At 41.0% G+C, this 22,281-nt stretch overlaps 1 protein-coding gene across 1 annotated transcript in view; it reads right to left on the reverse strand.

Moving 5' to 3' along the window:
- The window catches only part of NLRP4 (NLR family pyrin domain containing 4), a 77,228-nt gene that overhangs the window by 13,849 nt on the left and 41,098 nt on the right, over positions 1 to 22,281 (reverse strand). The window contains exons 3-5 of the mRNA XM_077133540.1: positions 7,534 to 9,106; positions 6,841 to 7,002; positions 2,839 to 3,006 (exon numbers count right to left, since the gene is read on the reverse strand). Coding sequence (XP_076989655.1) covers positions 2,839 to 3,006; positions 6,841 to 7,002; positions 7,534 to 9,106 — 1,903 coding nt within the window. The remainder of the gene's footprint in view (positions 1 to 2,838; positions 3,007 to 6,840; positions 7,003 to 7,533; positions 9,107 to 22,281) is intronic.

Here is a 22,281-nt window from a genome sequence, read left to right on the forward strand (position 1 = left end):
CCATGCGGGAGACCGGGGTTGATTCCTGGCCCATGAACTTCCCAAACAAACAAACAAAGAAACCAACAAAACAGACAAACAAAAAATTTAACAAAATTGCTTGTGTTCCAATAATGGGCTACTCACATGGAAAAGGAATGAAATGTGACCCCACCATATAGCATGCCTGTGCGCACACACACACACACACACACACACACACAAATACACAGCATTATCTACAAGGCTCCTGACTCTTTCTGAGTGCCTGTGTCTAGACACACTGGCTGTTTCCAGTTGCTTGAACACAATGGGTTTTATTCATCAAGGGATTCACTCGTTTTGTTTTTCTCTAAATTCACCCCTGACCCAATTCCTTTTCTCCACTTAGGGTCTTTGTGCTTATTTACCCTAAGTATGTGCTCTTTCCATGGCTTTTGGCTATATGAATACTCATCATTCAAGTCTCTGCTCAAGTGATACCTCCTCAGAGAGCATTCCATGGAAGAAGTCTTAAACTGGGAACCAACAGAATTCATTATTTGAAGGCTTCTTTAAATTGGTTTGATGGCCACTAATATGGTTTCTATTGCCTCAACCATTTCTCCTTATCTCTGGCTGCCACAAAAAAGCATCAGCCAGGCACAAAGATGAGAGAATAAAGAGCTAAACAGTTATAATAGTTATCAAGAAATGGACATGTAATTGGAAAGTACCCAGTCTATGGGTCCTACTGTCTTCTATCCAGGATAATTTCGTGACAATACGTGGTTTTAAATTTGTTTCGAGCTTTAAGATATTGAAATTATTTTCAAGAGTAATAGTAGGACTTGGCTTATTTCATACCACATAAGAAATTAACTCAAAAAATAGAACATAAACCTAAATATAAGATAAAAGACTTAGAAGAAAACAAAGAAGTAAATCTTCATAACCCTGAGTGAGGAATTAGTTTCATATATATGTCATCCAAAACACAAGAGACTAAAAGAGAAAATAAATTGTACTTCACCCAAATTAATAACTTTTTCACTTCAAAGGATATCAACAAGAAAATGAAAAGACCGCTCACAGAGTGGGAGAAAATATTTGAAAATAATAACTGATAAGAAACTTGTATTGAGACCATACAGAAAAGTTCTTGTTTCAACAACAACAAGACAAACTACCTAATTAAAAATAGGTAAAGGGCTCCAATGGACATTTTCTTTAGATAAGATATACAAATAGCCAACAAACACATGAAAAAATGTCCAACATTATTAATCAATGAGTAAATGCAAGTCAAAACCACAGTGAGATACCACTTCACACCCACTAAGACGGCTATAATAAAACAATAATGGAAAGTATCAAGCATTGACAAGGACATGCAGAAATTGGAACTCTCATACATTATCGGTAGGAATACCAATGGGGCATCTGCTGTGGAAAAGAGTTTTGGAAAAAGCACCAAAGTTAAACACAGAATTACTATATGACCCAGAGATACCCAAAAGAAGTGAAAAACGGTGTGCAAACAAAAACTTACACATGAATGTCCACAGCAGCACTAATCACAATAGCCAAAAGATGTGAACAACCCAAATATCCATCAACTGGTGAATGGATAAATTAAATGGACTATTATTGGGCAGTAAAAAGGAATGAAGTACTGGTACATGCTACAAGGCTATGCTAAGTGAAAGACGCCAGTCACAAAAAGATCCTATTGTGTGATTCCATTTATATGAAATTTCTAGAACAGACAAATCCATAGAGACAGAAGAGAGTTGAGTGGTTGGCGGGGCAGGAGATAGCGGGGTGTGGGGAATGAGTGCTAGTGGATATGGGGCTTCTTTTTGCGATGATGAATATGCTCTAAAATTAGATAGTGGTAATGGTCACAAAAATTTGTGAATATACCAAAATCACTGAATTGTACTTTAAAAGGGTGAGTTTTTTGGTATAGAAATTATATCTCAAGCTGTTATTTTTAAAAATATGGGGTTTGAGTCTTAGTTATGATTGGTTGAAGGGAGTCCAGAGAACTGAGAAAGAGTTCTATATAGTTTCTATGTAGAAGTTCTGTGTTGGGTTCTATATAGGTACTAAAGAAGGTGAGCAGGGGATAAGTATTAGAATGAATTCTTGATTTATTGAATAAATTCAATAATAATACAGAATACATAATACTAATACAGAAAAGTACATAAATGGATCAGTATCATCCAATGGATTATCATGAATTGAATTGTGTTACCAGTATCCAGGTAAAGAAACAGTATCTGTTATCTCCTATACCCACTTCTCGTCACTGCCCACCCAAAGGAAACCACTATCCTAATCTCTAACAACATATTCTTTCCCATTTTAAAAATTTATATAAATAAAAGCACAGCACATATTCTGGACTTTGGCTCCTCTCCATGAACAATGTCTTGTGAGGTTCATTCAAGTTGTCCACATGGATGTAGATTATTTGTTCTCATGGTATATGAGAAAATAAGCCACAGGTTTCTTATCTAACTTATTGTTTGTGGGTATTTCAATTTTTCAGGTGTTATGAATACCTGTAAAAAAATATCTTAGTACTTATCTTTCAGAAAACTTATGGATGCAACTCTGTTGAGTATATTCCTAAGAGTGGAATTTCTAGGTTATACAGTATGCCAGTATCTATGAAAGATGAATATAGCCAAATAGTTTTCCAAAGTGCCAACTTAGAAAACTTAACTTCCATATTCTGTCCTCCAGTTCCCTGGAGCCTGGAAAGGTTAAGTTTGAGCATAAATAGAAAAGAGGAGAGAAGCAGGCATATTAAAATAGGTACAGTCCTCTGGGAAATCAGATCAGTGAGACTTGTGAACACAGACTTACAGCAATTCTTCTACGTTGCACGTTGGCTGGGACAAGGTGTCACAGAGAAACTTTACCTCATTGTGGGAGAGTCCCATGTTACTGAGGTTCAGGTATTTCAAATCTGGGTTATGAGTGAGTGCCTCAAAGAAAAGCCAACTGTCTCCAGAGAAGGAAACATTATTTAACCTGCAAAAAAACAAAGAGAGTTTTGGATGGATTTTATCCAATGAAGCCTGGGTGCATATTCTGTGCACCTTATCTCCAATTTTCCTGAGCATCTTGTCTTCAATTTTCTCCTCTATCCCAGGATTAGCCAATACTCTAATTTCACAACCTAACTGTGCAGCCCAGGGGTTCTCAGCCAGACAGTTGACAGTATGTGAACAATTTTGGTCATCATAACTGGGATTTTCTACTGGCTGAAAACAGGAGGAGCAAATAAGACAGGAGGCTGCACTGTCCTAGTGCACAGAGGAGGCTCCCGCTACAGAGAATTATCCAGCCCAGAATATCAATAGTGCCCAGATTGAGAAAACATGGTACGATACTATCCAGTATAACAATCCCTCAGGTTTAAGTGGATCAACACAAAATTTTTCTTTTCATGTTACAGTTCAATGCAGGTTTTACTGGCTTGCTACAGGGCTTTTCTCAAAGTCAGTTCTCTACCTCAGCTGCACATTGAAATCACATGGGAGTATTTTGATCAACTAGTTTGGGGGTTGGATATGAGCATGAAGATTTCTTTAAGGTCCTCAGACAATAATAGGTGCAGACAATATTAAGAAGGCACGGTTCCATAACTCTGCTCCTCAAAGGGTGTTTCTTAGACCAGTTGCATTACATTACCCAGAAGCTAGTTAGAAACACAGAATCTCTTGCCCCTCCACAGAACTCCTGAGACAGCGTTCTCATTCTAATGAGATTTCATTTCCATTTTCATGACACTGATGTGTGTGAACACTCCTCTCTATGTAGTTACCTACCCAGGTGCCTTCTTGTGATTTCAAGCAGATTGGGAAAGTACATGAAGAGACCCCCGCCTCTTTATAAAGGCTTTGGCTTAGAAGTGACGCACATATCACATTCCAATTGCCAAGAAAGCCACACGTCCACATCTAGACGCCAGAGAACATTGGAGGTCAAGTCCCTGGTTGGAAGAAAATGCTCTACTGCAGCATGGAGTGCACACTTTGGGGAGTATGATGGGGATTGGGGTTAGTGGTCACAGCATTTCCCAGACAAATATTGCTGTCTCTGGAATCCTTAAGTTCTGAATCACATCAGAGGATTTTTACAAAATCCTAAACTAGGACAACTGCCCAGACAACCAGAACCTCAGACTCTGTTGTTTCTTTCATTTTTACTTCCAACTGAGAAATATCTGTATGTTTTATGAGAGGTAGAACATAAACCAACCAAGTCTACTTAACTGTATGTTCTTTAAGGACAGTATGCTAACAAGCTCTGTTTTATTGCTGGGATCTAGGACAGCCACCTACACATGGCTGGCCATCAAATACAGGTTAATAGAATGCTCCTCAAGGTATAGAGGGATCTGTTTTAAAAATAAGCATTTAAAGAAGCAGTAGGTATGGTAGGCATCACCAGAAACTCTGAAACTTGTCTGCTTTTGGTTCAGAACCCAGCTTTACCCTTTTTGTGACCAGAGAAACTTTAATATTTTGAGTGTGGCAAAAGATGGAACAGCAAGAGGAAAGGGTGTGTAAAAGGGATAATAACTTGTTCTAGATTTCAGAAATGGCTTTCCTCACGATGAGATCTAAATGATAGGTCTATCCAAGAGGAAATGCCATGGGGCAATGAATAACAGTCTAGGCAAAGAGGAAGGGATGTGTGAAGGCTCTGAGGAGCAGGGTGGAAAAAAAGTTAATTTATATTCTCCACGTAAAATATCCCATAAAGGCCCTGGGGCATAGTAAATATTCAATGCATGTACTCATTCACTTTTCTTCTCCGATGTTCCTAGTTGCTCAGGCCAAACAATGAGACATCCTTGACTCCTTACAGCACACATCGAATCCATCAGCAAGTCTTTTAAGTTCCTCCTTTGAAATGACAAGCAGCCCATCACTTCTTACCATTTCCATTAGCATCAACCTAGCATAAACTATCATCTTCTCTAGTTTAGACTATCACATCAGCCTCTGAACTTGCTTTCCTACATCCATATGCCCACTCACTATTTTCTAAAAAGCTATCAGAATGATCCACGTAAAATGTAACTCAAATCATTACTCTTCTCTATATGTTTTTTCCCCTCTGGGGCTTCCCTTCTCAAAGAAAATGTCCTTCAACACTGATCAGCACCTGGCCACCCTTCAGAGCTCATCTTCTATTTCTCTTATCTTTGCTCATGCCACTTGGGGCTCAGAGATCTCCTTGTTGGTTCCCTTCCTGACTTCTTTAGTTCTCTGTTTCAACATCAGCCCACCATTGACACCCTCCTTTCTAAGAACACTCCTCTCTTACTCTCTCTTCCCTGCACCCCCACCCATGGAAGATAAACATCTCAGATCAAAGTCTTTGTTGGATTTACTGCAGTATTGCAGTACCTGCCAAGCAGTTGTCTTCATTAATGTCATTGATATCTGCTGAATGAGTGAGTGAATATTGGAGAAAATCTCGAGTACCCCATATCACATTAATACAGGTTAGGGATTGAATCATGCCCCCACCCAAGACATGTTCAAGTTCTGCAAATGTTGGTCCTGTAAATATGAACTCATTGGTTTATAGGATCTTCTAAAGTCATATTAAGATGAGGCCAGATTGAATCAGTATGAACCTTAATTCAATATGACTGGCGTCCTTATAAGAAGAGGGAATCTAGATAAAGGTCCAGACAATTGAGCGGGAGGAGTAGGACCCAGAAGAGGAAACAGATTTCCAAGTGACAGAGACAGAAGTGGAACCACGAGCACACTAAGGACTTTGGAGAAAGGATGGACTGCTGAGATCTTGATTTAGAATTTCTAGCCTCCAAAGCAATGAGACAATAAATTCCTGTGGTCAAAGCCCACCAGTCTATGGTATTTTCTTTTAGCAGCCCTCGCACACTAAGTCAATGCCCTTCCTATCTTTTTATCTTGCTAGTAACACTATATCCATCTCTGTGATACAGTAAATTATGTACCCCAACAAAGGCATGTTCTTAATCTAATCTGTGTTCTTGTAGGTACTGTCTTATTTATAGGATAGGACCTTTTGAAGATGTTTCTATTACTTAAGGTATGGCCAACTGAATTGGGGTGGATCTTAAAACATGCTACTGGAAGGCTTATAAAGAGGACAGAGGAGGAGCAAGAAGCCAGGAGTCAGCAGAAATGAGAAGAGCAGACACAAGGAGAGAGAAATTGCCACATGATTGGATTCAGAAATGTTAAGCCAAGGATTGTGACAAGCCAGTGCAAGAATGCTACAGAGTTTGGGGGGAAAGCATGATCTTTGCTGGTACCTTGATTTTGAGATTCTAGCCTACGCAAGTGAAAGGTAATAAATTTCTGTTGGTGAACCAACCCATGGTGTGGCGTCTGCCATGTAAACCTGGCAAACGAAGACAATCCCCATCAATCTCATGAAGATACATTTACTTCCATCTACTACCACATGGAAAGCCTACATACTCCCTCTTATATGCTTTGTTAAATTCAGTTCCCATGTTACCAACATAAACTACTCTAGATCAGCAGTTATCAGCTGGGGGCATTTTTGCTTCCCCAGTGATATGTAGCAATATCTGAAGACATTTGATTGTCATAGTTGGAAGGTGTTTGCTATTGGCATATTGGCTAAGGATGCTTCTAAACAGTCTACAATGCACAGGACAGCCCCCACTGCAAATAATTATTTGGCCCAAAATGTAACAGTGCTGTGGGTAAGAAACCCTGCTCTAGATTATAATTCTTTGCATATGCAGTTGGCCTCACCCAAAAGCTAGAGGTGAGAATAATTTGTTATTTGCACAACATAATCAAGTCCCACTGGTCTCCAACTTACGCAAGCTTTTGAAGGTGACAATTGGGATGGCTCAGCTGATGGCACAAAGTCACAAGGGCAGACTCATTAAAGGCACTGTCATAAATGTATAGTCCTCTGAGGTGCTCGTTTGTAGTAAGCACAGAGCAGATCTGACGCCACTGCAGGAGATGACAGCATGACCTGTAATGAAGGAGGAAGGAAATGCTTTCCATGGGAAAATACTCAACCCAAGCCATTCACAATATATAAGCATATTAAGTTATCTTCCTGAGAACAACACGTTTGACTCAGACCCACCTTTAGCCAGGGAGAACAAGGCCAGTCAGGTGAGATCACCTTATATTAGTGGTCCTGAACCAGGCATGCTGATGCAGTTCAGGGTACACTTGATAATATATGGAGACTTTTTAGTTGTTACAACTTAGGGGAAGGGTCTGACATCAAGCAGGTAAAGATCAGAGATACTCCTAAATATCTTAAAATGCACAAGATGTGGTACCTACTATCATCGTCCCCTTTACAAGGAGATGATGTGTCTCAGGGACTAGGTCACACAGCTCACAGAGTCAAGCAAGGGCTAGAACCGAGGTCTGTTTCACAGAAAAGGTGAGATCCTAACCACAATTCTGTACTAAATGCTTTATCAGCAAAACACGCTTGGGGATATGGTAGATGCTGTAAAGGGGATATAAAGTCATTGGAAGGACTCACACAGAATCGTCCCTGTTCTCCTCTTTAAAGACGTTTTGGATACAAAGCTGAAGTTTCCTCAAGCCAGAACAGTGTTTGAAGCAGTAGGCAGAGGCTATCATGTCCACATTGTCAAAGATGAAAGAATTGACTACCTGGAAGTAGTCCATTGCCTGCCTCACAAAGGCTTCATCCTGCATCTCAAACAGACAGTAGAATAATTTCATGAAACTTATCTCTTTCCATAGACATTCATGCTCACTTAAGCTCTTTAGGCACTGATGAAGTTGATGCTTTATCTCCAGGGACAGCTGGAAGCCAAAGAATGTATCCAGCCTCTGATTTTCCTTTTCATTTAAAAGGCCAAACATGAAACATCCCATAAAAATCCAGTGTGCCTTTACACTCTTTAAGTGGGTCAACAACAGTGTCTTCACACATCCAATGGCTGGGTTGGGGTGGTCACTGGGCTTCTTCAGCAAATAGAACATAGCAGCACAGAACTCCTGGACGCACATGTGGATGAATGTATATGAGTCCTCATGCTCTCTGCGCTTCCAAAGAGCCTTCGCCTCGAGCAATACAGGTATGTCAGAATCAACTAACCCATTTCTCCTGAGATCCTCTTCATTAAACACAAATGTGTCAGTCCACATACCCTCCACAGCCAGGGAACAGAGGGCCTCCAACTGGTCTTTGCTACGCTGGAGTGGACAAGCAGCACCACTGGGTGTGAACAAGTCAAACATAAAAGAGACATAGAGAGAGGTGGTACATCGGCAGGTGAGTGCCAGGTCTTTTCCCCTCTCCATCTCCTGCTTCAGACAAGTACACACAATCCAGCACAGGACAGGGATTTGGCACATGGAAAACAATTGTTCATTTTCTCTTACAAAATCGAAGGCTTCCATGGCTCTCTTCCAGTCTTGAAATAGATAGGAGAAGAACAGTTTTCTCTCATTTTCATTGAATCCCACGAGTGTTCCAACTTCTGGGGACTCCAGTGCAGCCTCAAGGTCCTCCTGGCACACAGGGGTAGCCATGATGAGCAGCGAAGACTCTGGGAGCATTTTCTTCCTCATCAAACTGCTCAGCAGCACCTGGGTAGGCTGCTGCAGCATCCAGTCACTGCTCAGAGCCGACTCAGGTTCCTTCAAGCTACATTTCAGTTCTTCAAAGCTATCAATGATGAACAAGAGTCTCTCAGGCTGTGATGTGATTTCTCCTAGTGGGGCGGGAGAGGTGGGCCAGTCTCTGGAAATCAATTCAGCCAAGCTTGTCACCGTCAATTGCTTCATTTCCCGGCAGCAGAAGTAGAAGACATAGAGGAATCGATTCTGATAGATAGTACCCTTTGACCAGGCCAACATTAACTTTATCAACAATGTTGTTTTCCCAATTCCTTGGACTCCATAAAGGACCACAGTACGCGGCTCTTTTCCATTTGCTTTCACGGCGAAAAGGCGTTCTATATATTCACGTTCTCTCAGGGTGACTTCCTCGTCAAAGGACTCATGGATCCTAATGATGGATTCTCTGAACCATGTATTGTGGATTTTCTTCTTTATGTTGGCTTGATACATCTTTGAATGACCTGAGTCAGTGAAGACAACAGAAAAAAAAGTACAGAACACATCCGAATTAAACACTCATATATATACTCATTGACCCTGTAATTTTCTCTCTCAAACTGAAGCTTCTCATTGGTTGTACAACTGTGGCCCATACACAAAATATGGTCCACAACCTTGTTTTGTAAATAAAGTTTCATTGAAACACAACCATGACATTCATTTATGTGATACCTGTAACTGCTGTCTAGCTATAATGGCAGATTTGAACAGTTGCTACAGAGACCGTATGGCTCATGAAGTCTAAAACATACATTCTCTGGCTCCTTACAACCCTGTTCTAAACATGCCCACATACACATATATGAATAGCTATTATAATAGTGAAAACTGGAAAAGAACTAAGTATCAATAAAAAGCCAATTAAAGAATTTCCGGAACCATGGTTTATTGTGCAAATATTATATGTAAAGGATGATCTCTTTATGTGGAAAAAGAATAAGGCAGTGTCTGTAGTATGCACCTGCTTATAGAAACAAGTTTTACATGAATAGTATCTGAAAAATGATATGAGAAGCACCTGACACAGGTGGTTGTTCCTAGGAGGGAAGCTAGATGTCATAGAGATGACGAGTGACACCTGGTATTCATCCCAGATTCATTCTGACAAGCCTTCTCTATTCTTAAGGCCAGAATATATATTTTAAAGAAGTTTTGTACTAAACTGTCATGGTAAGGAGCTCTGTGTACCTTAGGAAAGATCACGTTCTTAAAACTAATCCATTCCCGTCAGTGTGAACCCATTGTATGTAGAATCTTGTGGTGAGGAGGATCCTTTTTTTTTTTTTTTTGTATATTATTGCTGAGAAATCTTCACACACATACATCCATATGTGGTGTACGATCTACGGCTCACAATATGGAGATTAGAATCTTAAGTTGCGATACGGCCCACCTCATTCAGGGTGTGTCTTAACCCGTTATTGGAGCCCTTATCGGAGGACAAAAGACCCGGAAAAAAGACAAAGAAGCTAAGGGAAAAGCACACAGAAGCTCAGAAAGAAAGCCACAGACAAAGCAGTCGAAGCTGAAAGCAATAAAACCCAGGAGAGAAGTGCCAGCAGACACAGACATGTGCCTCCCCATGTGACAGGGGTCCAGGACCGCCAGCAGCTTTCCCCAGGAGGAAGGTATCATCCTGTCGATACCCTGATTTGGACATTTTCACAGCCTCACAACAGTAAACTTGAATTCCCATTGTAAAAGCCAACCCGTTTCTGGTATAGTGTGTTTCTTAACTTTAACAAACTAAAACTCACACTTCCTAGGACCCCTTGAAGCTAAGTTTCTAGGTACAGGTTAAGTTCCATACTTTCAAGGCAGTGGAAGGTAAAAGTGACATGGGACTATTTTGCTGCCAGTAACCAAGAATGTAGAGGCACAGGGCTGCTCTTTAATAGCATTCTGGTCTCAAACAGTGGTTATTGACTTCAAGAACCAGCTAACCAGTTAGCTTCCACGACAGCAATAGTGGAATATTTTTAACATCACAGTTCTAATGGTAGCTTTCCTATCTCCCACTTTCCAAATTGTGCCAGAGGTAGCAGCCCCTTTGGTGAAACCTGATCCTCTAGCTTTTCCAAATGTTTTAGAAACAAACTTCATTATTAAAGTTTAAAATTTTCTTTAAATAGCTAATGTGAGCTGTTTTCTGTAACTGAACGACAGCTGATGTGGCAGAGATCTGGGGGACTACGTAATAGGGAAATTTTCACTGTACCCCTGAACAATTTCGACTGTGCTTGATTGAATGCAGGTAAAAAAAAACCCAGAACCTAGAATTTATAGATGGCTGTGTGTAATAGTAGGTCATACTGCATTAACCATGGTGTGCTGGTTTGAAAGGATGTATGTCCCCTAGAAAAGCCATGTTTTAATCTAAATCCCATTTTGTAAAGACAGAATAATCCCTATTCAATATTGTATGTTTGAAACTGTAATCAGATCATCTCCCTGGAGATGTGATTTAATCAAGAGTGGTTGCTAAACTGGATTAGGTGACAACCTGTCTCCACCTATTTGGGTGGGTCTTGATAAGTTTCTGGAGTCCTATAAAAGAGGAAACATTTTGGAGAATGAAAGAGAGTCAGAGAGAGCAGAGCAGAACGACATAGCTGTGAGAAGCAGAGTCCATCAGCCAGTGACCTTTGGAGATGAAGAAGGAAAACACCTCCTGGGGAACTTCATGAAGTTGGAAGCCAGGAGAGAAAGCTAGCAGATGATGCCATGTTCACCATGTGCCCTTCAACTAAGCCTTGACTGTGTTTGCCGTGTGCCTTCTCACTTGAGAGAGAAACCCTGAACTTCATAAGCCTTCTTGAACTTGTTTTAATTGGGACATTTTCTTAGCCTTAGAACTGTAAACTAGCAACTTATTAAATTCCCCTTTTTAAAAGCCATTCTGTTTCTGGTATGTTGCATTCTGGCAGCTAGCAAACTAGAACACATAAAGAGAACAACTTCTGTCTTTCAGTTCCCAGCTTGATGTTGGTGAGGATCCCACCAGTTTCTTTGTAGTAAGCTCCTTATCATCTCCTACTCTATTCGCCCTCTGAACCATTTTGGAGATTTTGCTTACATGTTGTTTGTTCACTAGGGGGAATTAAATTGGTACAACATCAACCTTACTGTGCTCCAGCCCCTGGCTGGCTCACTGGTGACAGAAAGGGTCATAAAAATCCCCTGCCCCAAGACCAAGGGTGGGCATGGTTGATCATTTATCATGGCTTTTTGAGTAGCAAATATGGATTTCTGGAGGCACAGTGACTTAAAGTCACTGCACTTCCTCAGGACTGGTGGGGACAGTTGGCTAGAGGGCTGCATTTGATGGGCAGGACAGAAAGGCTCAGCTTTGGGAGCTGTTGGAGAAGCTCTTGGTGCTCTTTCTGATCCCCCTCCCAGGGCCCTTTGAAGCTGGCCTGTACTACTTTTGTAGGTCCCTGGCCTTGCTTTGACCATTAAAAACTACTTGGAAAAGTCTTTCCTGTAATGCCCTGCATCCCAGAACTTGCTCTTCAGGCAAAAGCAGCTTGAGACAACAAAAGGAATGTAAGAAACTGTAGAGGAAGACACTCTGGGGCAAATACCAGGGAGAGGGAGGTATGCCTGTTGGGAAACAGGGTGTACAATCAAACTGTTGTAAACTGGGGAACTTCAAAACTAACAAGAAAAGCCCAGGACAAGACAAAGGATCACAAAGTCAAGGAAAACCCTGTATGCCACTTTTGCCTTGGAAAGACCAAACTAAAAGGAGGGCTGAAGCTCAAGAAAATCTCTGTTTTATTGCCAGCTGGTTATAAAAACAAGAAACAGATATCCAAGGAAGTGAATTCCCAGAGATAACACTTTAAAATATTAAAATGTACAGTGTGGGCAGGCCCCAGTGGCTCAGCAGGCAAGAATGCTCACCTGCTGTGCTGGTTTGAAAGGACGCATGCCCCCTAAGAAAAGCCATGTTTTAATATAAATCCCATTTCATAAAGGTAGAATAATCCCTGTTCAATACTGTATATTTGAAACGGTAATGAGATCATCTCCCTGGTTGATGTGATTTAGTCAAGAGTGGTTGTTAAACTGGATTAAGGGACGACATGTCTCCACCCATTTGGGTGGGTCTTGATTGGTTTATTGGAGTCTTATAAAAGAGGAAATATTTTGGAGAATGAGAGATGCGGAGAGAGCAGAGAATGCTGAAGCACTACAAAGCAGAGAGTCCACCAGCCAGCGACCTTTGGAAATGAAGAAGGAAAACACCTCCCAGGGAGCTTCATGAAGCCAGAAACCAGGAGAGAAAGCTAGCAGATGATGCCATATTCACCACGTGCCCTTCCAGCCGAGAGAGAAGCCCTGTGTTTGCCATGTGCCTTCTCACTTGAGAGAGAAACCCTGAACTTCATCGGCCTTCTTGAACCAAGGTATCTTTCCCTGGATGCCTTTGATTGGACATTTCTATAGACTTGTTTTAATTGGGGCATTTTCTCGGCCTTAGAACTGTAAACAAGCAACTCATTAAATTTCCCTTTTTAAAAGCCATTCCATTTCTGGTGTATTGCATTCCAGCAGCTAGCAAACTAGAACAGATTTTGGTACCAGAGAGTGGGGTGCTGCTGCTACAGTTTGCAAATACCAAACATGTTGGAACAGCTTTTTAAATGGATAAAGGGAAGAATCTGGAGGAGTTGTGAGAAGCTTGATAGAGAAGGCCTAGAATGCTTTGAAGAGACTGTTGGTAGAAACATGGGCTCTAAAGATACCTCTGACCAGGCTCTAGACAGAAATTACACGTGTTATTGTAAACTGGAAGGAAGGCGATCCTTGTTTTAAAATGGCAGATAATCTGGCAAAATTGACTAGTGGCTTTGGCTGGAAGGCAGATTTTAAAAGCCATGAACTTGGATATTTAGCAGAAGAGATCTCCAAATTAAATGTCGAAAGTGCAGCCTGGTTTCTCCTCACAGCTTATAGTGAAATGCGACAGGAGAGAGAGAAGCTGAAAACTGAACTTTTGAATAAAAAGAAACCAGAAATCGAGGCCCTGGAAAATTCTGGGTCTACAGAAAGGGAGACTCCAGAGTATAGCGCCCTGTGTGTGGATTTAACCAAATGTGGAACCAACCAGCCATTTCAGAGAAAGTCAGGATCAGACATGGAGTTATCCAGGAAGGATTTGTGGAAACTCCTTGTGTCTGATGGGGATGATCCAACACTACTGCATAGAAAGCCAACGAGAGTGCTGTGGGACCTGTATAAACAAGAGCTGCTGCCAGTCCGGACTGAGGGGTTCAGAGAAGAGACACATTGGAGGAAAAATAACTTCAGAGGCAAAACCATGGAGGCTGAGGTCTGAAGTCAAGAAGCCTCGGACAAGGAGAGGGGACCCACCCAAGCCCGTGAAGAGGGTGAGTTTGCCCCAAAGGCAGAGAATGGGCCTTCCACCTCGTTGCAGTGGAAGAGTCATGCTGCCTCAGGCCTTGGAGAGAGTGAAGCACGTTCCTTGGGGTTTGGGGAGAACCTGGCTGCCACCAATTGGAGGGGTTGAGCGTGTGCCCCAGAGATGGCAGAGAGCCTGGGTGCAGCTCCAATGCTTGAAGAGGGTGGAGCCGAGAGAAGGGTGGTCTCCCCAATATCCCCCAAGGTTGCATTCAGATAGAGGCAGGTCTCTGCTTAGGCATTTGGAAAGGGTGGGACTGCCACTTTCTAAAGCCCTGAGGATAAATGACTCTCAGACTTTGAAATCTAATGGACTTTGCCCTGAGGGTTTTCGAAACTGTATGGGTCCAGTGACCCCTGTGTTCCTTCCTCCCTATGGAAATGTGTATATGTATCCTGTGAATGTTCCTCCTTTGTATGTAGGCAGCAAATAACTTGTTATGAGTTTTCAAAGGTCCAGAGCAAATGGAGAGAATTTTGCCTTAGGACAGACAATGCCTGTAACTGACTTGATGAGATTTTATACTGTCTCTAATTTTGTACTTCATTGTATTGCTGCTGAAAGGTTTAATTTTTCTGATATTGTTATGAAATTAATGTATTTTGCATATGGGAAAAACATGTCTTTTTTAGGGGTCAGAGGGTGGAATGTGCTGGTTTGAAAGGAAGCATGCCCCCTAAGAAAAGCCATGTTTTAATATAAATCCCATTTCATAAAGGTAGAATAATCCCTGTTCAATACTGTATATTTGAAACGGTAATGAGATCATCTCCCTGGTTGATGTGATTTAGTCAAGAGTGGTTGTTAAACTGGATTAAGGGACGACATGTCTCCACCCATTTGGGTGGGTCTTGATTGGTTTATTGGAGTCCTATAAAAGAGGAAATATTTTGGAGAATGAGAGATGCGGAGAGAGCAGAGAATGCTTAAGCACTACAAAGCAGAGAGTCCACCAGCCAGCGACCTTTGGAAATGAAGAAGGAAAACGCCTCCTGGGGAGCTTCATGAAGCCAGAAGTCAGGAGAGAAAGCTAGCAGATGATGCCGTATTCACCACGTGCCCTTTCAGCCGAGAGAGACGCCCTGTGTTTGCCATGTGCCTTCTCACTTGAGAGAGAAACCCTGAACTTCATCGGCCTTCTTGAACCAAGGTATCTGTCCATGTCTGCCTTTGATTGGACATTTCTATAGACTTGTTTTAATTGGGGCATTTTCTCGGCCTTAGAACTGTAAACTAGCAACTCATTAAATTTCCCTTTTTAAAAGCCATTCCATTTCTGGTGTAATGCATTCCAGCAGCTAGCAAACTAGAACAGCTGCCATGCCAGAGGACCCGGGTTCGATTCCTGGTGCCTGCCCCATGTAAAAAAAAAAGTACAGTGTGCAACAAAAGAGTACAGGACAAAGAAACAGGAAATGATGGTCCATTCAGAGGAAGAGGATTAAAAATCCAGAATACATCAATGGAGAAGATGAGAATGGGGACATACTAAACAAAGCCCTTCAAAATACAATCTTAAAAATGCTGAAGGAGCTAAAAGAAAATGCTGATAAAGAGTCAAAGAATATTAGGAATAAAAATTAATAGACAAAAATATGAGAGTCTTAGTAAAGAGATAGATATTTTAAAAAGGAGCCAAACAGAATTACTGGAATTGAATACCACTATAACCAAAATGAAGAACCCAGGAGAGTTTCAAAAGCAGATTAGAATTGGCAGAAGAAAGAATCAGTGAACTCGAAGACAAGACACTTGAAGTGACTCAGGCTGAAGAGCAGAAGTAAATGAATTATGAAAAGCAAAAAAAAAAAACAGCTCAAGAAACCTCTGGGACACCAATAATGGCATGAATATGTGCATTATGGGAGTCTCAGAAGAAGAAGAAAAAGAGAAGGGGGCAGAGGAACTTTTCAAAGAAATAATTGAGATGTTCCCAAACTTAGCAAAAATGTGAATATGCACATCCAGGAAGACCAGAGAACATCAACAGGATAAGTATGAAGAAAAACACACCCCATCATACATTGATCACACTGTTGGATATAAAAGACAAAGAGAGAGATCTGAAATCTGCAATAGAAAAACATGTTATGTACAAGGTAATCCCAATTAGATTGAGTGCCTATTTCTCATCAGAAACCATGGAGGCAAGAAGGCAGTGGGTTGATATACTTAAGGTGCTGAAAGAAAAACAATTGCCAATGAAGAGTTTTATATCTGGTGAGACTTTTTTTAAAAAGTGAGGGAGAGTTTAAGAAATTCTCAGATAAACAAAAGCTGAGGAAGTTCATCACCATCAGACCTGCCCTGCAAACAATTCTAAAGGGAGTTCTACAAATGAAAGGACACTAAACCATGATTCAAAGTGGCATACAGAAATAAAGAACACTGTTAAAGGTAACCATTTGGGAAATTATAAATGCCAGTAGTATTACAGTGTATTGCTTGGTATATAACTCTACTTCTTATTTCCAACAGGTGCTGAAATGCAAATGCATAAAAGAAATGATACATCTTTGTACAGTATATACCCAAAGACATAGATTTAAGTGTTAACAAGTACAACGATGAAAGGAAGGGTAATGGAAGGGGCTATGAAAAGTACATGTGTAAGCTATTGAAGTCAAGCTGGTATCACACCAAATATGATTGTTCCATATCGAAGATGCTAGATTTAACCCATGGCAACCACAAGGTAAATATATGAAAAATATATTCAGGTGGAAATGAGAAGGCATACAATATGATACTATACAAAAAATAGATAAAAGTAGGCAGTAATAGGAGGATTGAGGGAATAAAAAGGTACAAGACTTACAAAGACTAAATAGTAAAATGGCAGAATAATGGCCTGCATTATCAGTAATGATGTTAAGTGCAGTATTAAAATCTGCAGTCAAGAGCAGAGATTGGCAGAATGGATAAAAAAGCATAACCCACCTATATGCTGTCTTCAAGGGACTCACCTTAAACTCAGAGACACAAGGAGATTGAAAATGAAAGGGTGGGGAAAAAATATGCCATGCAAGTAGTAACCAACAGAGAGCTGGGGAGGTGATATATATAAATATATTGATATATTTATCAAATATAAGATAAAATAGACTTTAAATATAAAGCAATTACAAGGGCAGATATACAGATAAAAGGGACAATCCAAGAATAAGATGGAATATATAGCTATAGATATGCATCTAACAGCAGAGACCCAATATATATGAAGTGAATATTGACAGATTTGAAGATTTGAATGGAGAAATTGATGATCCTATGTAAATAGTGGGAAACTCTAACTCACCATTTTCAATAATGGGTAGAAGAACCTGTTAGGAGATCAATAAGTAAACACAAGACTTGACTAATTCTATAAATCAGCTATACTAATAGTAACTAATATTAAATACTAAATAATAGTAAATAGATCTTATGTCAAGAACTACTATAAGTGACAAAGAGGACATATTGATAAAAGGGCCAATTCAATAAGAATATATAACAAATATAAACATATGCATGCAACAACAGGGCCCAAAATATATGAAGAAATGTTGACAGTACTGAAAGGAGAAATAGTTCGACAGTAATAGGTGGAGATTTCCATACACACCGTTCAATACTGAATAGAACATATACACAGAAGATCAGCAAGGGAAGACATGAAAAAACTGAAAGAACTGAAAGCACTATAAACCAAAAGACCTAACAGGCATATATCAACATTCCACCCAACAAAAAAAAGAATATGCATTCTACTTGAGTGCATATGCATCATTCTTCATGATAGGCCATATTTTGGGTCACAAAAAAATTCTCAATAAATTAAAAAATATTGAAATGGTACACTGTGCATTCTTTGAACAAAATGAATGAAGCTAGAAATGAATAGCAGAATAAAAGTAGAAAATTCATAAATATGTGGCAATTAAAAAAAGTACCTGAATTAGGCAAGGTTCTTTAGGAAAATAGAACCAACAGATGACATCTGTAAATATGAGATTTTATAAAGGTGTCTCATGCAATTGTGGAGATGCACAAGTCCAAATTCCATAGGGCACACTGCAAGCTGACAGCTCCAATGAAGGTCTTACTGAATTCCCCAGGACAGGCTGACTGGATGAAGTGGAGAGAGAGATTCTCTCTTTTGACTTGTCCTTTAAAACCTTCAGCTAATTAGATCACATGTCACTAGGTTAGGAAGACACTCCCCTTGGCCAACTGCAGATGTAATCAGCCATAGATGTAGTCAGTGTGCTGGTTATTTAATAAGCCAGGTTTCTAGTTTATTAATAAGTCATGAAATGTCCTTGCAGTAATAGTTAAGCCAATGCTTTCTTGGCCAGACAACTGGGCACCATCAGCTGGCCAAATTGACACATGAACCCAACCATAACAGCCTACCCCTTGTCAACTTGGAAGCTATCTCTAAATAGAATAAAATAACAGACAATTTTTTAGCTAACAGTACTCAACTGTCCTGCATATAACTGGAAACACACTAAATTTCTCCAAAATAGGGTGCAGGTCACTCTTAAACTTGATATCCTATAACTTAAATACTATAACATGAACAATACAACTTATGTCAGATAAGAAGGAAAGAAAATATTGCTTTATGTACAAATACAAACATACAACAAAATAATACTCATAGCACCGCAGTCCTCGTTTCTATAACTGGTAATGTGGTCGTAGCCCATATTTATCACTACTTCCTTCCACTATTATTTCCATGTTCCAATTACCCGCAGCAAGCACTTCGACAGGCTGTGTTTCTTTGCCTGGTGGGGTGACCCAAACCTTCATTACTGAAGTTTCAGGGCCACTGGTAGTCCTGCCTGAATTGAGTTGTGCACTTTTCCATTGACTTTAATCACAGACCATAATAGTAGAAAGAGACGTCCTAGGGGACCTCCTGTATTCCAGGAAAACTCTTCTTTACCTCCATTGGATAGTTGGAGTCCTATTTCCCCTTGATAGTCAGGATCAATCACCCCAGCCAGTACAGTAGTCCCCTTCCTTACATGTTGATTCAGAAGAACTAGAAGCCCAAAGTGCAAGATGTAATCAGCCATAGATGTAGTCAATGTGCTGGTTATTTAATAAGCCAGGTTTCTGAAAGTTAAGGCTTATTAAAGTCTTAACTTTCAGTTCATAGGAATCATTGTTGTGTCTCCTGGTGGGGACACTCCTCCTTTTGGAACTAAGACTTGCAGACCATCAGAGATTAAGGTTTCATGGACAGGAAGCATACATTTTTATAGTGGATCACTAGGGGTGATAGTATGTGGTACCATTCCCATTTCCACCTCTTGATACCTGACCCGTGAATCCTGGCTATGGGAGACACAGTACCATAGAGTGGAAGCCACTTCAGAGCATACACAGTCTCCTGGAGAACATTGCCCCAGCCCTGCAAGGTATTGCCAACTAGTTGGCAACATAACTGGGTCTTCAAAAGGCTATTCCACCATTCAATCAACCCAAGCGTCTGGATGATGGGGAACATGGGAAGACTGGATAGTTCTATGAGCATGTGCCCATTCCTGCACTTCATTTGCTGTGAAGTGGGTTTCTTGGTCAGAAGCAATGCTGTGTGGACTATCATGTTGGTGGAGAAGACATTCTGTATGTCTACAGATGGTGGTTTAGGCAGAAGCATTGCAGACAAGTAAGGCAAACCCATATCCAGAGTATGCGTCTATTCCAGGTAGAACAAATTGCTGCCTATTCCATGAAGGGAGTGGTCCAGTGTAATTAAACTGCCACCAGGTATCAAGCTGATAACCTTGAGGAATGGTGCCATATTGGAGACTGAGCATGGGTCTCTGCTGCTGGGAGATTGGTCACTCAGCAGTGTTGTAGCCTGGTTGACCTTGGTGAGTGGAAGCCCATGTTGCTGAGCTCATGCAAAACCTCCATCCATAGCACCATGCCCACTTTCTTCATAAGCCCATCAGACCACGACAGGAGAAGCTGGAGAAAGAGAATGACTGGTACCCACAGAAAGGGTCATCTTATCTACTTATTTATTAAAACCTTCCTCTGCTGAAGTTATCCTCTGGCTAGCATTCACATGGGACACAAATATCTTCATGTATTTTTCCCCCCTCACAGAAAGGTCAATTACCATAGCTTTTCTCCAGACCTCTTTGTCACCAATTTTCCAATTGTGCTTCTTCTAAGTCTCTGACCACCCAACCAAACCATTAGCAACAGCTCATATGTCAGTATACAAAAGACACCTCTGGCCATTTCTGCTTCCAAGCAAAATGAACAACCAGGTATGCTGCTTGAAGTTCTGCCCACTGGAAGGATTTCTCTTCACCATTGTCCTTCAGGGACATCCCAGAAAGGGGCTTCAGCGCTGCAGCTGTCCACTTTCAGATGGTACTGTATATTGTGCTGAACTATCTGTTAACCAGGCCACAGTTTTCTTTTCCTTAGTTAACTGAGTATAAGGAACTTCCCCAGAAGCCATAGTTCTGGGCTGTGAAAGAGAAGGTAACATGGCAGGAGTGGGGGCATGGGCATTTGGGCTACTTCTTCCTGTAACTTACTTGTGCCTTTAGGACCCACTCAAGCCTTACCTTGTACATACCATTTCCCTTTAATGATGGAGTGCTACCATACACACCCACCTTTATGGCTTGGTGGGTCAGAAAACACCCGGCTCATGATAGGCAACTCAGGTCTCATGGTAACTTGGTGGCCCATGGTTAAGTGCCCAGTTTCCACAAGGCCCAGTAGCAGGCCAAAAGCTGTTTCTCAAAAGGAGAGTAGTTATCTGCAGAAGACGGTAAGGCTCTACCCTAAAAACCTAAGGGCCTAAATTGTGATTCTCCTATAGGGGCCTGCCAAAGGCTCCAGACAGCATCATTATTGCCACTGACACTTCCAGCACCATTGTATGTGCTGGATCATATGGTCCAAGTGGCAGAGCAGCTTGTACAGCAGCCTGACTCTATTGTAGAGCCTCCTCTTGTTGTGGTCCCCACTCAAAACAAGCAGATTTTCTGGCCACTTGGTAAATGGGCTGGAGTAGCACACCTGAATGAGAGATATGTTGTCTCCAAAATCCAAAGAGACCAACTAAGTCTCATTTTTGGTCATAGGAGGGGCCAATGCAACAGCTTATCCTTCAACTTATAAAGTATATCTCGACATGCTACACACCACGGGACACCCAGAAATTTCACTGAGGTAGAAAGCCTCTGTATTTCTGTTGAATTTATCTCACATCGTCTGACACACAAATGCCTTACCAGTAAGTCTAAAATATTTGCAACTTCTGTTCACTAGGTCCAATCAACATGATATCACCCATATAATGGACTAGGGAGAAATTATCAAGGTCCCCAGGGACTAGAGTATGACATAGGCTGAAGAGTTTGATATGCCCTGAGGTTGGACAGTGTAGGTATACTACTGGCCTTGCCAAGTGAATGTAAACTGTTTCTGGTAGTCCTTACCAACAGCTATTGAGAAAAGAAGCACTTGCCAGTTCAATTGCTGCATATTAGGTACCAGGGGATGTATTTGTTTTCTCAAACAATGATACCACATCTGGAACAGCAGCTGTAATTGGAATCTACCACTTGGATAGGTTTATGATAATCCACTGTCATCCTCCAAGACACATTTGTTTTCTGCACAGGCCAAAAAGGAATTTGAATGGGGGTGTGATGGGAATCAGCACCCCTGCATCCTTCAAGTCCTTAAGAGTGGCTCTAATCTCTGCAATCCCTCCAGGAGTGCAGAATTGCTTCTGATTTACTAGCTTGCTAGGTAGGGCAGTACTACCAGCTTCCACTTGGCCTTTCCTACCATAATAGCTCTCACTCCACGAGTCAGGAAACCAATGTGCAGATTCTTCCAATTGCGGAGTATATCTATCCCAATTATGCATTTTGGAACTTGGGAAATAACCACAGAATGGGTCTGGGGACCCACTTTACTCACTGTGAAATGGACCTGAGCTAAAATTTCATTGATCACCTAACCTTCATAAGCCTCTACTTTGAATGGTGGACCAGAGTGACATTTTGAGTTTCCTGGAATTAATATCACTTCTGAGCCATTGTCTAATAATACCTGAAATAGCTAATCATTTCCTTTTCCCCAACACACAGTTACCCTGGTAAAAGGCTGTAGGTCTACTTGGGGAAGGCTGGGAAGTTAAGCAGTATAAATTTTTGGTAGTATAAGAAG

The sequence above is a fragment of the Tamandua tetradactyla genome, chromosome 16 (genome assembly GCF_023851605.1).
Source record: "Tamandua tetradactyla isolate mTamTet1 chromosome 16, mTamTet1.pri, whole genome shotgun sequence".
In the NCBI taxonomy this organism is placed as follows: Eukaryota; Metazoa; Chordata; class Mammalia; order Pilosa; family Myrmecophagidae; genus Tamandua; species Tamandua tetradactyla.